General features: G+C 45.5%; 1 protein-coding gene across 3 annotated transcripts in view; it reads right to left on the reverse strand.

Annotated features, from left to right (window-relative positions):
• FLI1 (Fli-1 proto-oncogene, ETS transcription factor) overlaps positions 1–15,341 on the reverse strand; it is a 125,463-nt gene that overhangs the window by 38,561 nt on the left and 71,561 nt on the right. For all 3 annotated transcript variants that reach the window (XM_081281546.1, XM_081281545.1, XM_081281544.1), the window contains 2 exons: positions 14,372–14,583; positions 4,261–4,415 (listed from right to left, as the gene is read on the reverse strand). In XM_081281546.1, coding sequence (XP_081137672.1) covers positions 4,261–4,415; positions 14,372–14,502 — 286 coding nt within the window. In that variant the 5' untranslated portion in view covers positions 14,503–14,583. The remainder of the gene's footprint in view (positions 1–4,260; positions 4,416–14,371; positions 14,584–15,341) is intronic.

The raw sequence follows: 15,341 nt of genomic DNA on the forward strand, positions 1-15,341 counted from the left end.
CTTCTCTTCCTATCTCTGTCTCCCTCCTTCTCTCTTCTTTCTTTCTTCCCTCTTTTTCAATCTTCCTCTCTTTCTTCCCTCATTTCTCTCCGTCTCTGGCTTTCTCCCTTTCTTTTCTCTTTCCCTTCCTCTCTCCACCTCTTTCTATCTTTCTCTCTCCCTTTCTCTCCCCTTTCCCTCTCTCTCTTCTGTCCATCTTTTTCTTTCCTCCCTCCCCCTCCCCTATGTCTTTCTCTGCTTTCTTCCCTCTTTTTCCTTCTCCCCTCTTTCTCTCCCCTTTCCTCTCTCCATTTCTCTCCCTCCTGTCCCCTTTCCTTCCCCCTTCCTCTCTCTCTCCCTTTGCTAGTTCCCTTTTAGATGACCCCCCTCAGAGCAGCCCATCTGACCCCATGGCAGCTGGTGCTGCCTGAACCACTTAGCTCTCTGGGAAGGCTCTTAGCTGCCCCCTGACAGGATGCCCCTTAAAGATCTTGGAGGGCAATTGAGACCTTTCCCTGAGAAAAGTGGCATCAAAATGAAAATAGACACAATTGCATGGATCCAGGGACCACTGTCTCTGGAAAGGGGGACCATCTGTGTTTTTAAGAACAATAATGATTTCAAGAAAGAGCACCAATCCCTCAGATGTCTATATAAAAGAAATATCTGTGCATGAACTTTTATAGCAATCCCATCTGCATGGTTGGAAGACCCAGTGGTGTTTGACATGAATCCAATCTGGGTTTTTCCCTTTTGGGGACAGCCATGTTGAAATGTCCACCAGATCATTCCCCAAACATCTTTAGGATATTTAAATACTCAAAGATTAGAAATTATGTTAAAGACAGGAAACTTTTAGCCGTGAGTGAATTTGAGCAATGTAAGGACAATGGCCATGCCACCATGGGACCCTCACAAGTCCTCAGCCAGGTGTGTGGGGTGCACTTTCATGTTCTGTACTAAGTAGGACCCTTATTCCTTATCCCTTGTTACATCTGGAACCCATGTCTTCACTCGTCAACCAATTGTTATTGGGTCCAACAAATACCTTAAATTATGCTCATCATAGAAGACAACTATATGGCTCTTACTCTGCCCCCACCCAATACCTATCATAAAATAGTAGCAAAGCAATAACTAAGCAGTGGATTTCATGGTGGTAGTTCAAGGGTCCTGGGTGGCAGAGAAGAATGTGAATGTGGAGAGTCCTAGTAGGCTTCCTGGAGGAGGAGAGACTTGAATTTTATTACAAGGCAGTGGGTCACCCCTGACTTTTACATGACCTGTTTTATTTAGCATGCTTATTTGGCAGGAATATCTGTGCTCCCTAGCAATCAATTCACACACTCATTCTACAGAGACTGTGAAGGCTCTTGGCAAAGATGGGAACAGGGTTTGATGCTTAGGAGAGCACTAGGGAAGAAGGCAAGGTTCTATTGCCTCACCAGAGGGCATTGCCCAGAGCTTTTAGGGGGATTTCTGCTGGCTGTGTGCCTTTGGCAGGGTTCTCCATCTCGCCTTGGTTTTTATATGAAAGCATCTGGGTGTCAGGGCTGGGTATGGCTTACAATGTGCCCAGCACCACACATGCATGGGAGCAGTGCAGAGTGTGTGCTGGAGGACCCCTTTAAGAGGAGAATTTGGGGATGCAAGTCACAGGCTGCTGCTGCACGTCATACCAACAATCCACGACCCTGTTACCAGTGGTAGCACAGCTGGGGGATGCATCAGCTCCTCCATTCATCCCACTTTTACTCATCAAGGAAACCTGGCAAAATTGGTTCTCCCCATTCTACAGATGGAAAGTGGAGTCATAGATGTTCAAGTCTCTTGCACAAAGACCCACAGCTGGTAAGAATCTGTTTTGGGGTTTCACCTGAAGTCTTCCCAAAGCCCCCTCCCCTCTTGCCTCCGCACCATCCTCAATTACTCACCTGTAAGTTACAAAGCCCTTGTGCCAAAAAGCAGAGCTCCTCTAAAGCTTCATTGTACAAGTGTGCATTTGTCTCTTTCAGATAAATTTCTTGCTTTTTTTACTTTTACTCTCCAGCAGCAATTAGGCACGGACCATTGGTAAATGGAAATACGTTTGCACCATTTCAGAATTCTAAAGAAAAATGTCCTGGAGGGAGTTGGATTATGTAGCATATTATTTCATCCTTCACTTCTCCTAATTCCTCACTTTTAGTATCCAAGGCCTCAAATTCAATTTTATACCCTATATTTTATTTATTATATTATTTCCTCCCTTGCTTTGGGCTCTATCACAATATTATTTCTCTCCCTCTACAGCACAATGAATTATAAATCTTCCACTCTGGATCATGCTAAACTCTTCCAAATGTATTTCCTGGATGATTTAGTCCTAGTTTCTTCCCATCTGAACATGGAGCTAGTGATTAACTAGGGTGCTCATTTATACTTGTCTTAAAATCCCATCATAAATTCAATTGGTTGTTCCACTAATGTTTTATTGCTTTGATTTGTGGACCTGCCCAAATGAGACTTTCCCTTATGTCCAGAGGCTGACCAGGAGAAAGCCAAAATTTCTGAGGATAATTCTTAAAGATCTAGCCAGTGGCCAAATAATGAAGCAAATCCATAGCTCATGAATTCCTTAGGCAAAGTGCTTTGAAAATGTTTGATATGAATTGACACTATTTTCATCATTCCTGCTACAGTTCACTTGCCCCACTGAAGTCCAACATTTTGCTATTCCCTTTGAAAGCATGTCAATATCAGTTAAGAGTGAGAGGGTCAACCCACCATTCTGGCCATTTGTGTCCTCTTTCCATAAGCCTGCCCAAAATCACTACCAAAATGAGATGGTGCCAACAAATTGGTTCAGAGACAATGTGATCCCCTAATGCTTTAGTCCCCCAAGATTCTCTTCTTGTGCTAGACTGAAGCAGGAGAGCTTGATACCCAGTGAGCAAGGAAGGCTCTGCCTTTCCTGGGGAAGCATTGAGAGTCCCCACCATGTTAGTTTTTAACAACATAGTCGCATTGTCTGTGAGTAGGGAGAAGATGCACCTGGGCTAATGATCACCAGCTGATCCCCTGAAGGAGGCAGGAGACCAAACATTAAATGACATAAGATAAAGCAAATTTATCTTATGCCTGGCAGCTGGAAAGCACTCCAGAAATTAAACTCTTCTTCCTCTTCTTTTGTTAGTGGAAGAAGGAACTTGAACAGTTTGTAAATATTGTAAGGTACAGAACAATTCCCACAACCCCCTCCTCTCCTGCCTCACTCTTCCCTACTTTACACCTTCATCTCCCCTAGAGTTTAGTCCAGAACACATGGATGGGCTGTGGTCCCAGGATATGGTGAGGTACAGCTTTCCTTGGAAGTATGGTCCCATCTCAAAATCGTGCCTTTAGACCAACACATTTTTCTGGACTACCTCAGAGAGTCGTCTGATCCTCTGTCCTGAGACACAACTGCCTTTTCACTTTTACAAATGGAGGGAGTTAGTCTCTTTGGTGGAGCTATTTTGGTAAGGTTAGTTTTGGTCCCTCCCTGTAATTCACTCTGTTTAAGATCTGGACTTTCTTGCTCCTACTACCTGGCACCCGTTCTACACGTGGCAGTTTTCAAACTCCCTTTGTGTCCGGGTGGCAGGGCTTGCTAGTGAGTGCAAGCCCAGGCAGCGTGTCCGGCCAGTGGACTGAAGAATTGAACAATGGTTTTATTTTCTGTAACCAACAGCACCAATACCTCGGAAAAAGAGACTATTTTTACATAATGACATAACTTGTGGCACACGTGTGAAGGCACTCCGTTTGTTAAATATAGTCATTTCTATTTTAAAACTGAAAGAGCTGGCTGTAATTTTGGAAAGGTGGAACCCAGCAGATGCCAGGAAGTACATGCCTGAAGGGAGGGGGGGCATCAGTAGCCACCCTCCTCCTTAAAGACAGGGATGGCTAGGTCTGGGAGTTCATGGACTTCTTTTGGGATGAGGTAGCCTTGCCTCTGAGCCTCAGCAGGTCTCATCCTAGGGTACCAGGCCACTGGTGTAGAGTATGTGATGTGCCCTGTTTGAGAGTGGGGCTTCTGAAACCAGCACTTCGGTGTTCTGCTGAAAATTGGGACCCTGTCTTGGATGGCAGCTAGGGAGTCAGGGAAGATGAACAGCTTTCCTAATTTTGCATTTCCATGGAGACTAGGGTACCAGGTAAGGTTTCAATGCCCCGTGGAGCAGGCCTACCCTTCCACTACAGCCCCCAAGGAATGGTAAAGTGAATGCTGGCCAGGCAGCCTGGTTCCCAAGGTACCTGCGGGCACAATGACTCTCCTCTCGTTGGTGGTCATGTTGGGAGGAGGGGGGCCGTTCTTCTCGTCCATGTAGCTGTTGTAGTTCATAGGGTTGGACTCGTCTCCTCCTACAAGCTTGCTACATTTGCTAACGCTGCAGTCCACCGGAGACTCCCTAGAGTGAGAGGAGACAAAGCCCAGAGGAAGTCATTCCTGATGGGGGCAGCTTGCCCCAGCCTCAGAAGGGCAGGCCAATCACTCAGATACCCGTGGAGCCACGTCCAGTCCACCTGAGTGTAATGATGATGATGAAGACGATGAAGCTCTACTTCCCTCCTCCACAGTGCCACCAGAGCTTTCTGCAAACCCCAGACCAATCCTATAATTAGGGTACTTAAAAATGTTTGCCAGCTCCTTAGTGAACGGCCCTCCCAACCTCACTGCAGTTTGCAGTTTTATCCTAATTGCCAGGCAGCTCTTACTCTTTCTAGTCCCTGCTCCCGGACACTCCTTCTCTGCAGTCCCATAGCACTGTGTGTCTGTGCTGGGTATGGGACTTTTCACACCATGCGATTCTTCACTTGGCCTCAACTCTCCTCCTGCCATATTATTTTTTGAGGTGGTGTCATTACATTCTTTATTTAATCTCCAGTAGCCTACATAGTGCTTTACATGGGAGGCGAGTGATAAATGTTTTCTTGGTGAGCTATTTCTTTTACATATATTTTGTTTTAATACATTTATCACACACTGTTATATTTGAATTTCCCAATAACCCTCCAAGATAGGTACAGAAAGGTTACTATCTCCTTCTTATGGTTAAGGAAATGGAGAGGTGGGGATGAATGGCCCAGAGTCACAAAGGTAGATGCAGGCTAGGGATGTTGCTCAGTGGTAGAGTGCTGGCCTAGTGTGCATAAAGGACTGGGTTCAATCCTCAGTACTTAAAAAAAAGGGTGGGGGAATGTAGGCTGGGGGATGTGTGCTGAGGGTATGGCTCAGTGGTCGAGTGCTTGGCTAGCATGCACAAGTCCCTGGGTTCAATACACACACACACACATACACACACACACACACACACATACACACACACACACACACACGATGCAGGTCTCATATTCAGTGTTAAACTTCTTTATCAAAACCCATGTGCAAAAGAACTGATTGCTATTGTGAAAGGAGAAATAGAATCGAGGAACTACAACCTGATAGAGGTTGTGGCCCCGATAGAGTGTTGCAGCCCTGATCATTAAGTTCACAGAGGATGCAATCTGAAAATGCACAAGAGAGAAAGCAAATCACCTAACATGGTCACAAAGGACACAACCCAATTAACACCTGGTCTTTTGCAGCATAGAGCAACTGTCTGGAGAGCTGGGCTGACACACCCACTGTGACCACTTGGTGCCACAGAGCAAGCAGGCAGAACACTCCATATAGCTCTCAGTCCATTATCATGGACCTCCCAGTGTGTCTGGGGAGGGGCCACCTTGCCATGTCCAGTTCCCACTTAGATCCTCTGGCAGCAGGACCAGAGGAGACCCCTGAAAGGCCAAGCAGGGGCTGCAGCCGAGGTTACACCAAGCAGCAAGCATCCGCTGTGGCAGCCTGGGAGACAGCCAGTACTCTGAGAGCTCCAAACCAGACCTTCAGACCAAGGAGGTCAGATAAGGTTCAGATTACAGCTTTCCAACTTCACGCTGCTAACCTCTCCGGACATTCCAAAGGCCTAGCCACTGCCCTCTGTCACTCTGCCGTGGGCAGGAAGGGACCACTGAGAGGGCTTAAGGAGCAGGGCTGTGCCAGACAGGGACCCACCCATCCACACAGCAGGAAGAGCTGTTACCAGCCCAGCAAGAAGGGGAACAGCCCAAGGCTTCCCAAGACTTGGGCAGGGGGCTGGGGGAGGCCTGAGCACATTCAATAAAGAAAATTAAATGAATTTGTTTCTTAATCTGAAAGGAAAAAAATATTGAAGATCACTTATCATAGCTGGGAGATAAATGCTCCACTGAGATATTAGAAGTCAGACGGTAATTTTTTCCTGATGTCTTACAGAGGGAACATGGGCTGAAAATGAAAATAAGATGTATAACTTACACATGTTAGAATTTAAGGTTTTACTATTCGCCTACTGTTTTTCCAGGCAGAGAACCAAGAACCAGCCGTCAGAGTCCCAGATCGTTGAAGGTTTAATGTCCCCATGGCAGTCGGAGGGGAGGCAGTAGCACATCAGGGCTTTTCACCAGAGCTTGGCCCTCTGGCTTCTGCTGTTGAAGGACTTGGCCTGAGATGAAGCAGTCCCAGTCAACCCTGGTGCCGCGTCTGAGCTGAGCTGGCCCGAGCATGCAGCCCCTCCACCCTCCCCATGGCTAACCACATGTGCGCATGCACCCATGCACACACACAAGGAGACACTCCAACACATACAGATTCTACCACACACACACATAAACACACATCGCACATACTCAGTGCAAACATGCACACACTGTACCCTATGTGCACACACACTCCACCACATGACATACATACACAATGCAAACATGCACTCATATGCTTACACACTCCACCACATAGACACACAATCACATATATATGCACACACTTACTCTACATCACACACTCCACCACACCTATACACATACACTACATACAATGCAAACATGCACACACTCTACCATGTATGTGTGTACATGCACATACACAATACATATATACCCACAAAACAAACACATTCACTCCACTACACATGACATACACAACACACAAACAGTGCAAATATGTATATACTTACCACATATGTATGCATATACATATCCCATTATGACACACATACACAATGCAAACATGCATTCATGTGCCTACACTCCATCACACACACAAACACACATATGCACATATATACTCCACCATACAACACATACATACATGCGCATATGTGCATACATGTACACACTCTGAAAAACATGCACACATACATTCACACGTACACATAAAGGCACACACCCACTCTCTCATGATACAAACACACACACAATACTATCTTCATGCATAGAATACAGAAGACACCTGTGCACACACCCATCATCTACCACACATAACATACATAATACATACACACATACTTATACATGTACACAAGTGACACAAAAGATATGCATGCATGAGTGCATACACTCACACACAGACACACTACACACACTCACACCACACAATCTGGTAACTTTTCCCAGATCCTTGACAGATGTGAAACAGTTCAAGTGCCAGAGAAGTGTGGAGGATTAAGTTGGCCTAAAACCAAGAGAGCAAGGTTTTCATTGGCTGGGGGATCTCTGTGGGAGAGGGTGGGGTTGACAGGACACACACTTCCCCTGGAAGGTGCCCAGAGCCAGACTCCGTGGGCAGGGTATGGTGGAAGGGGAGGTGCCTATTCCATAGGCTTCTCCCTTTATGAATACAGGGAGATAATTTTTGAAAACTTCTTTCCCACATCAGCCAGATCTCTAGGGATTTCAAAATTAAAAACTGAGCCCTAGCCATGTAGAGAAAATCAAAACTTCAAGAACCACTAAAAAAAATGTGATTGTTGATGGTTTATGGCCATGCATAGTTGGTATGGATGGAAGGGTTGGTCCCTGGTGCAAGGAATAGAGGAAAATAAGTATAAAAAGTTGAGACATTTGGTAAAGCCTGCCTAATTCAGGACCTTGGAAGGAGAAGAGTCACAAGCATCACTGGGGAAGTGGGTGAGAGCAGGAGTGGGGTCCTCTTTCTTGGGCAGCCATTAGATGTCTGGCAAGTGGAAATTCCTTTTTCACTAGCCCACAGAAGTTCTGACCCAGCTTTCCTCCTCTCTCCCTCCTCCTGCCCTGGGCACACCTGTTTCTTAGCCAGGCAAATGATCTGTCTTGCAGAGGCAACTTCTGGAACAAGGCCCTGTTCTTGGTCCCAGTTCTCTGGGCCAGGTCCTGCAAAGGGCATCCTTATGGAGAAGCCCTGACACCCACCAACCCTTGACCATTGCCCTTGCCCGGCTGGCCCTCCTCCAACTGCTCAGGGCAAGAAAGAAGGAAAGCCATACCTCTCCCGCTCGCCTGCCAGACTTCCCTCCATTCTCTGTGCCTCCGCCAGACAGTGTGGCCATGGGGCTCAACAGCTACTGCTAAGGGTGGGTACAGGTGAAGCCCAGCATAAAGACTGCTCTTTAATGAGGCAGCTGGCGCCTGTGAAGAGGGCTCAATGAAAACAAGAGAGAGGGAAGGAGGGGGAGCGTGGATGGGGGAAGAGGCTTTGCCATTCAGCCTGCCTGCATTGCTGCTAATTTGTATTGAGAACTACACTTGCAGCTAGCAAGGGGTTGGGGCCCACAAGCAGCTGACAGCAGTAGGACAGGTGACAAGAGGGATAGGGGCTGCCACAATAGAGCAGGGAGGACATAGTGCTTCTGAGAATGTAGCCCAGAGTCTCTCTGTCATAGGGCAGCCAGAAGCTGTAGCTTAGCAGGCCATAGTTAAACTGACCAGGGTTCTGTAGCCTCTGCCTTTTGTCACCACCATGGGACATAAACTCTTTACTCCTCTACTTTTATTTTTGTGTGTTCAGTGAACATTGCCTTTAACAGATTGTTAAAGATTATCAAAAGTGCCTTGCAAACTGTTAAGCTTTAAGACAAGGAGTAAAATCTTGGGAGTTTGGATGAAAGGAGATTTCAAAGACTTGTCCCCGAAGTTACCACTTTAGACTGCACAAAATTCTTTTTTAACTTCCCATTCAAAATGACTGAACTCAAGTTATATCATCAAGGTCCAAAAATCTGTAGCTGAACCAGACTGTGAAGGGACTCATCCCCACACACTGCAGAGGCTGGTAACATTTCCAGAATCCTGAGGATGAATTCCCATTCAGGTTATGTGTAGCAGGGTTCAGAACATGGGAATGTGAGTCTCAGGGTGTTCAGTGCATCCTGATACTGTTGGCCAGTCCAGGAAGTGTCAGGACAGGTTAACAATCAGCTCAGGTCCTGAATGCCAGACTCCTAAGGCAAGTGCTTCTCTTTTATAAAACATAATTCTTTCTTTCATGGGATGTTTTCCCCATTCCCCGTGAGACAGGATACAGCTGATTTATTTGCATACCACAACTTGGCTCAAGTTGCTGAAATCTATATCCAACATAGTACCTGTGGACCAGGCTGTTTGAGGGTAACCCAGCCTACCAGATTCAACCACAACAGGAAGATAGGGAGAGAGAGAGAAAGAGAGAGAGAGAGAGAGAGAGAGAGAGAGAGAGAGAGAGAGAGAGAGACACTTCCCATGGGATGGACAACCCAGACCCGCTCTGAGCTCCTCAGACGTCAGGCTCTCTGCTTGACTCTTTGCCCCTGGTCCAGATGGCTTGCTGCTGGGATCAAAAGCAAGAGGGCATTGCAGCATCAGGCATATGGACTACCTCCTTCCTAAGAGAGACACAAATATCCATGGGGCCTCCAAGAAACATGAAGGAGTAACTCAGAAATCCATGTTTATCAAAGATCATGGAGGGAATGCACTGTGAATCACAGGACAGTCCAAAACATTCTGACCCAACACTGTCCAATCAGAGCAGATTGTGAGTCACACATATGAGCCACACAGACCACTTTAAACTTTCTAATAGCCACATTTTTAGAATTAAAAAAATACAAGTGAAATGAATTTTAACAATATATTAACTCAACATAGTCGAATGATTATTTCAGCATAATTAATAATTCACATGATATTTTACATTTTTTCTTCATATTAAGTTTCCTAACCCCAGTATGTAATTTACATGTAGAGAACATCTCAATTTTGGATTATCCACATTTCTAGTGCTCCGTTGCAGAATAGGGCTAGTTGGTATTTTATTGGACAGCAGAGGTCCACTCATGAGCCATGAGATCCAAGTTGTGTACTTTGCTTTGGTTTTTTCATATGAAGTGAGGAACCATTACAACAACCTCACCTATTTTTTGTATTATGGTAAATAAGTCCACTGAAAACAGTGAAATCAGAACCATTATCAGTAATTTTCAGAGAATAGGGTCAGCACAGCTTTTGGGATAAAAGGTGTAAATAGTCTGGTATCTATTGCTTCATGTCATTAATTTTTGCATAATTAAGTAATAGGCTCTGACATGGCTCCCCCTTTTCTTTCTAAAAATCCTTTCTCCCTGTTCCCACTGTATGACTCACATGTGAGTGCTTAACTATTTATGAGGTGCTGGCCACTGCTGTGCCTTATTTTTATTTTTAATTTTTTTTAAAAAGACATCCTGAGGATGCATTTTTTTAAAGAGAGAGAAAGGAGAGAGAGAGAGAGAGAGAGAGAGAGAGAGAGAGAGAGAATTTTGATATTTATTTTTTAGTTTTCGGCAGACAACACAACATCTTTGTTGGTATGTGGTGCTGAGGATCGAACCCAGGCCACACGCATGCCAGGCGATCGTGCTATGCTTGAGCCACATCCCCAGCCCCCTGCTGTGCCTTATTGACTCAGAGTTCACTGGATCACCTTTGTGTTCCCAGGGTAGGGTGAGAGAATACTTCCAAAACTACTTGGTCTCCTGCTGATGTTCTGCATCAGGACAGGTAAATCTTAAGCAGAGGCTACTTTGGGCAACCAAAGCCAGGTAAATATCCAGATGGCTCATGGAGCTATTTGTACAGCTCTCCTCCAGCTGGCTTCTGGTGACCAGAGTCAGGTACCAGCTGGCAAATGGGTTCTAAACATCCATTTCCTTGGGGGGACCCTCTTTGCCCAGGATTAGTATTCTTGAGTACTTGAGGTTTCTCTAGTAGCAGGGGAGGAAGCAGTGGACTCATAAATATAGCCTTTGAGCACCAACCCAGAACCAACATGAGAGGGGTTAAGTCAGTGCAGCTGGGTCTCTGCCCTGGCTTATTTACTAATTGTAGGTTGAGTATCCCTATTTCAAAAATCTAAAATCTTAAATGTTCCAGATCCCAAACTTTCTGAGCACCAACAATGATGCCAAAAGTGGAAAATTCCATACCTGACCTCATATGACAGATCACAGTCAAAATAAAAATGCACTAAAAAAATTGTAGAAAATTACTTTCAGGCTATGTGTATAAGGTGTATATGAAACAGAAATATGTTTAGACTTGGTACCTATCCCAGCATATTTATCTCTCTCTCTCTCTCTCTCTCTCTCTCTCTCTATATATATATATATATATATATATATATATATATATATACACACACACACATATACACACACATATATATACAAAATCTGAAATCTGAAACACTTTTGGTCCCAGACATTTCAGATAATGGAGACTCAACCTGTACCTGCATGACCTTAAATAAATGACTTCACTTTTGAGTCTGCTTAGCCCTGCATTCATTTAGTAATGTATTTAAACAACTATTAATGTCCATCATGTGTCAGACATTGTTCAGTGAACAAAAGCCCTGCAAACATCTTAGTGAGGGAGGTGACAAGAACTAAGAACTATTCAAGCAGGTTAAAAGGTGATGATAGAGTGCTACTTTAGATCCGGTGGTCAGGGAAGGCCTCTGAAGAGGTGGCATCCAGAAAGTCCTGAAACTTACAAGGAATCCTACAACTAAATGGAATAGGAATGTTCCAGAAAGAAGCAATCTGCAGACAGAGACTCTGAGGAAAGAGTGTGCCTGGGGGTCAAAGAGCAGCTAGAGTCTGTGTGGCTGGTGTGGAGGGAGGAATGAGCTAGAGAGGGGCTGGAGAACATGTGGGAGGGATGGTTGGCCCATGCTAAGGATTTGGGTTTTGTCATAAGCCATTAAAAGGTTTTGAGTAAGAGGGTTAAATATTTTGAAAGGATGACAGGCTGTTTGCTGTCTGGAGAATTGACTTCAGGAGGGCAAGAAGAAGAAAGGCCAGGATGCTCTAGCAGCAGCTCAGGAAAGGCACTGCTGGCTTGGATAGGGGATGGTGGGGGTGGGTGGTAGTCGGATTCAGGTGCAGCAGACCAAAGAATCTACGGTGGTGAGATCTGGATTTTCAACAAGCATCAGAAGCTTCATGTGGTCAGAACAGTTTGAGAGGCATTGCTCAGATCAGGTCTCCTCACTAGCAGGTGTTGGCAGAAATGAGACCTTGGTATAAAAACAGGTTATTACAGACAGAGAGGGAGGGGCACAAAGATGCCCAAGGGACCAGAAAGCCTGGGATATGTGTTAGGTTTGCCTCCTCTTGCTCTTTAAACAAGGCACTCCCTCAGGGTCCAAAGTGCCTTTCTTTATAATAATGGGGTTAGAATATCTACCTCCTAGGAGTATGTGGTGGGGGGGGGGGAGCATGGGGGTATGTGTGATAAGAGAATATGAGAAAATGCTTTATCAACTATGCTCTGTGACTGTTAGGAAGTATAGCATGGCAATTTTTCTCTCTGCCAAGAGAAATGCATTTGAGGTGCTCCTGTCCCACAATCTCTGAGATTTTATAAAATCCTAGAATCTGGGAAGGGGGTTTGGATCCCAGTCACTGGTTTTGGTTAGTGGATTGAAATGTGGGAGGGCTAGGAGTTCAGGTCTGAGACAGGAGCTCTCCCTCCCTTTCCCTCCCGTCTCTCTTCTTTCCCTGGATCTGTTTCCTCCATGACTCATCTACTTGCACTGTTAAAGCTCCTTAGAGATGATGCCCAAACCTACATTCCTGCTCCCAAATATTATTAGAACTTTGATTTCCAAAGCCTAGTAGACATTGCTCACAATGAATCTCTAAGGGAATGTTGACATTCTTCCCTGAAGCATTTCTTCTCCCTGCCTTCCTATGTCTTCTAACAACATCATCCTTCTTCAAAACATCCAGGCTCCAGCTATATCTGATCTTCCCTCTCACCTACTTCAATATTTATCTACATAAGCCCTGTTAATCATCTCTTTGATATATCACTTATGTATCTATTCTTTTTGATTTCTTTAATTATTAGCATCACTCTAGTTCAGAACTTTATTATTTCCTATCTGAGACATATCAGTAACTTTCTCACTTATCTGACTGTCTTGTCCCCATTCATGGTGCACCATAGTTGTCAGTGTACTAGTCTCTAATGATGTTCAGTGTCACTTCTGTGCTTAAAGTCAGTCTCTGCCCATAAAATGAATGGCCTATTTTCTTAGCTTGCCAGTTGGGACCATTTCTTGCTTTTTATTTTTATCTCCATGTGCTTTAGCCCAAGCGTATTTGCCAGGAATTGTAAGATAATGAGCGAGACTAATGTTTTCTCTCTTTTAAGCCTTTGAGCATAATGGCCGCTATCACTATTGAGCATTTTCTGAGTCCTTGACACTGTCCTGGGTCCTTTCCCTGCAGTACCAGAGTTAACAAGCCTATGAATAAAGTCTATGAAGATTTCTAAACACTGTTTTAGAAATGAGAAAGCTAATACTCAGAGGGATTTAGAGCATTTGCCCCAAATGGGGAGGCAGATTGTGAAACTCAGGCTACCTATCTAGAGGCTGGGTTCTTTCCTTGCTTCTCCGATTTTTCTCTCCCTGGACTCTCCTCTCTTCATTTCTACAAAGTTTCAGCCGCCCTGGATATTTTTACTAGCGTCCTTCATAACACACTGTCCAACTGCAGCACTTCACTCCTGGCACAGAGAGCCCTCTTGCAAGCATTGCCTTTTCGACAGTTCTCCCCCTTACTAGAATGCTTTGGTCGTCTTTTCTGATGAGACTCACCCAGAGATGTTAAGTATCTTCAACAGGACAGGGAGGAGTATCTTATTACTAAGTTTTTCCCAAAGGGGGCCAGACCTGCTCTTGGCCTGCCACAAAATTGATATTCCATAAGTATCTGCACAGGGTCCTGGGACCTCACTCTAAACTAGCCTCTGTGGGATGCATCTGGACCCAGAGGTTCAGGTGGGTTTCCTGACCCTACTTCACCTCCAGCCTCCAGTTCTGCAGCCTATCTTGCCTTAGCTCTCTATGACTGACCCAAGCTCCCTGGCCAAACACCAGAGCCTCATCTGCTGCAAATGCCCTATGTGCCAGCAGCTGCGTAGTTAAGATCTGCATGACTAGGTCACCTGAGGCGGGAGGGTACCCGGAGCTTCCCCCAGCTCCAGGCAGGTCTGGAGGACTTACCTGGATCCATTCATGTGGTCATACTCCCGCTTGACGTTGACCCTCACAGGCTGGTTGATCCATTCCTGTTGTGGTGGGAGAGGGTTGATTTTGTGGGGCTGCCCGTAGTCAGGACTCCCCGAAGCGGTCATGTCGGCCTTGGGGAGATGGGCCGCCGCTCCGTATGCTGAGTCAAAGAGGGACTGGTCGTCGCTCACCACCGACAGAGCCTCCTGTAAGGCCAGAGAAGAGACAAAGCCCAGTGTCACTCTTCACCTAGGAGAGTGGCATTCTCATTTTGAGCTGGCAGGGTGGCCCAGGGCTGCCTGGGAGACCTTGCCCGGAAGTCCCCACGGTGCCAAGGCTGATTGACTCGCACTCCCAGGGGCACGTTTACCGATATGCAAACTTGAGTTCTCTGTTGGTTATTCTGGAGTTTGGGCAGTGAAGGAGGGATGGAACATAGAAGTGGGCTCATTTGTTGGGGCTATAGGATGGGAACCCCAGAAAGGAGAGAAGGGTTGTGGGAAGACAAACAGTGGTTACACCACATGAATGTAGGGTTGGGGTGGGGCTTGACCACTGGATCCTTTCAGACCTAAGCACTAGTGCCTTGTATTAGCTGTGTAGAGTAGTCAAGCTATGAGGGGGAAATGAGAATGAGAATTTATTTTACAGCTAAGATTAGTGAGACCCACTGAAAGAGGTCATCTGGCTCAAGGTCATACAAGGAAAGAGTGGCACTAAGGACGATGGCTGGGTCAATTTTAGTTTCCTTATCTGTAAATAGGAGTAAGAATAGTTTTTTCACGGAGTTTTGGTGTGTTTGGGGTGGGGTGCAGTTCAATGAGGAGATCTGGAATAGCTTAGACTAAATGTTCAGCAGTTTGCTGAGAACTCTGCAGCATGTGCTGGTACATCCTAATTTAATTTTTGATGATTCAGCCTAGCAAAGAAGATGGGAGTAAGCATAGATACATGGAGGGGACAG

Source organism: Spermophilus citellus, assembly GCF_964194105.1.
Source record: "Spermophilus citellus genome assembly, chromosome: 2".
Lineage (NCBI taxonomy): Eukaryota > Metazoa > Chordata > Mammalia > Rodentia > Sciuridae > Spermophilus > Spermophilus citellus.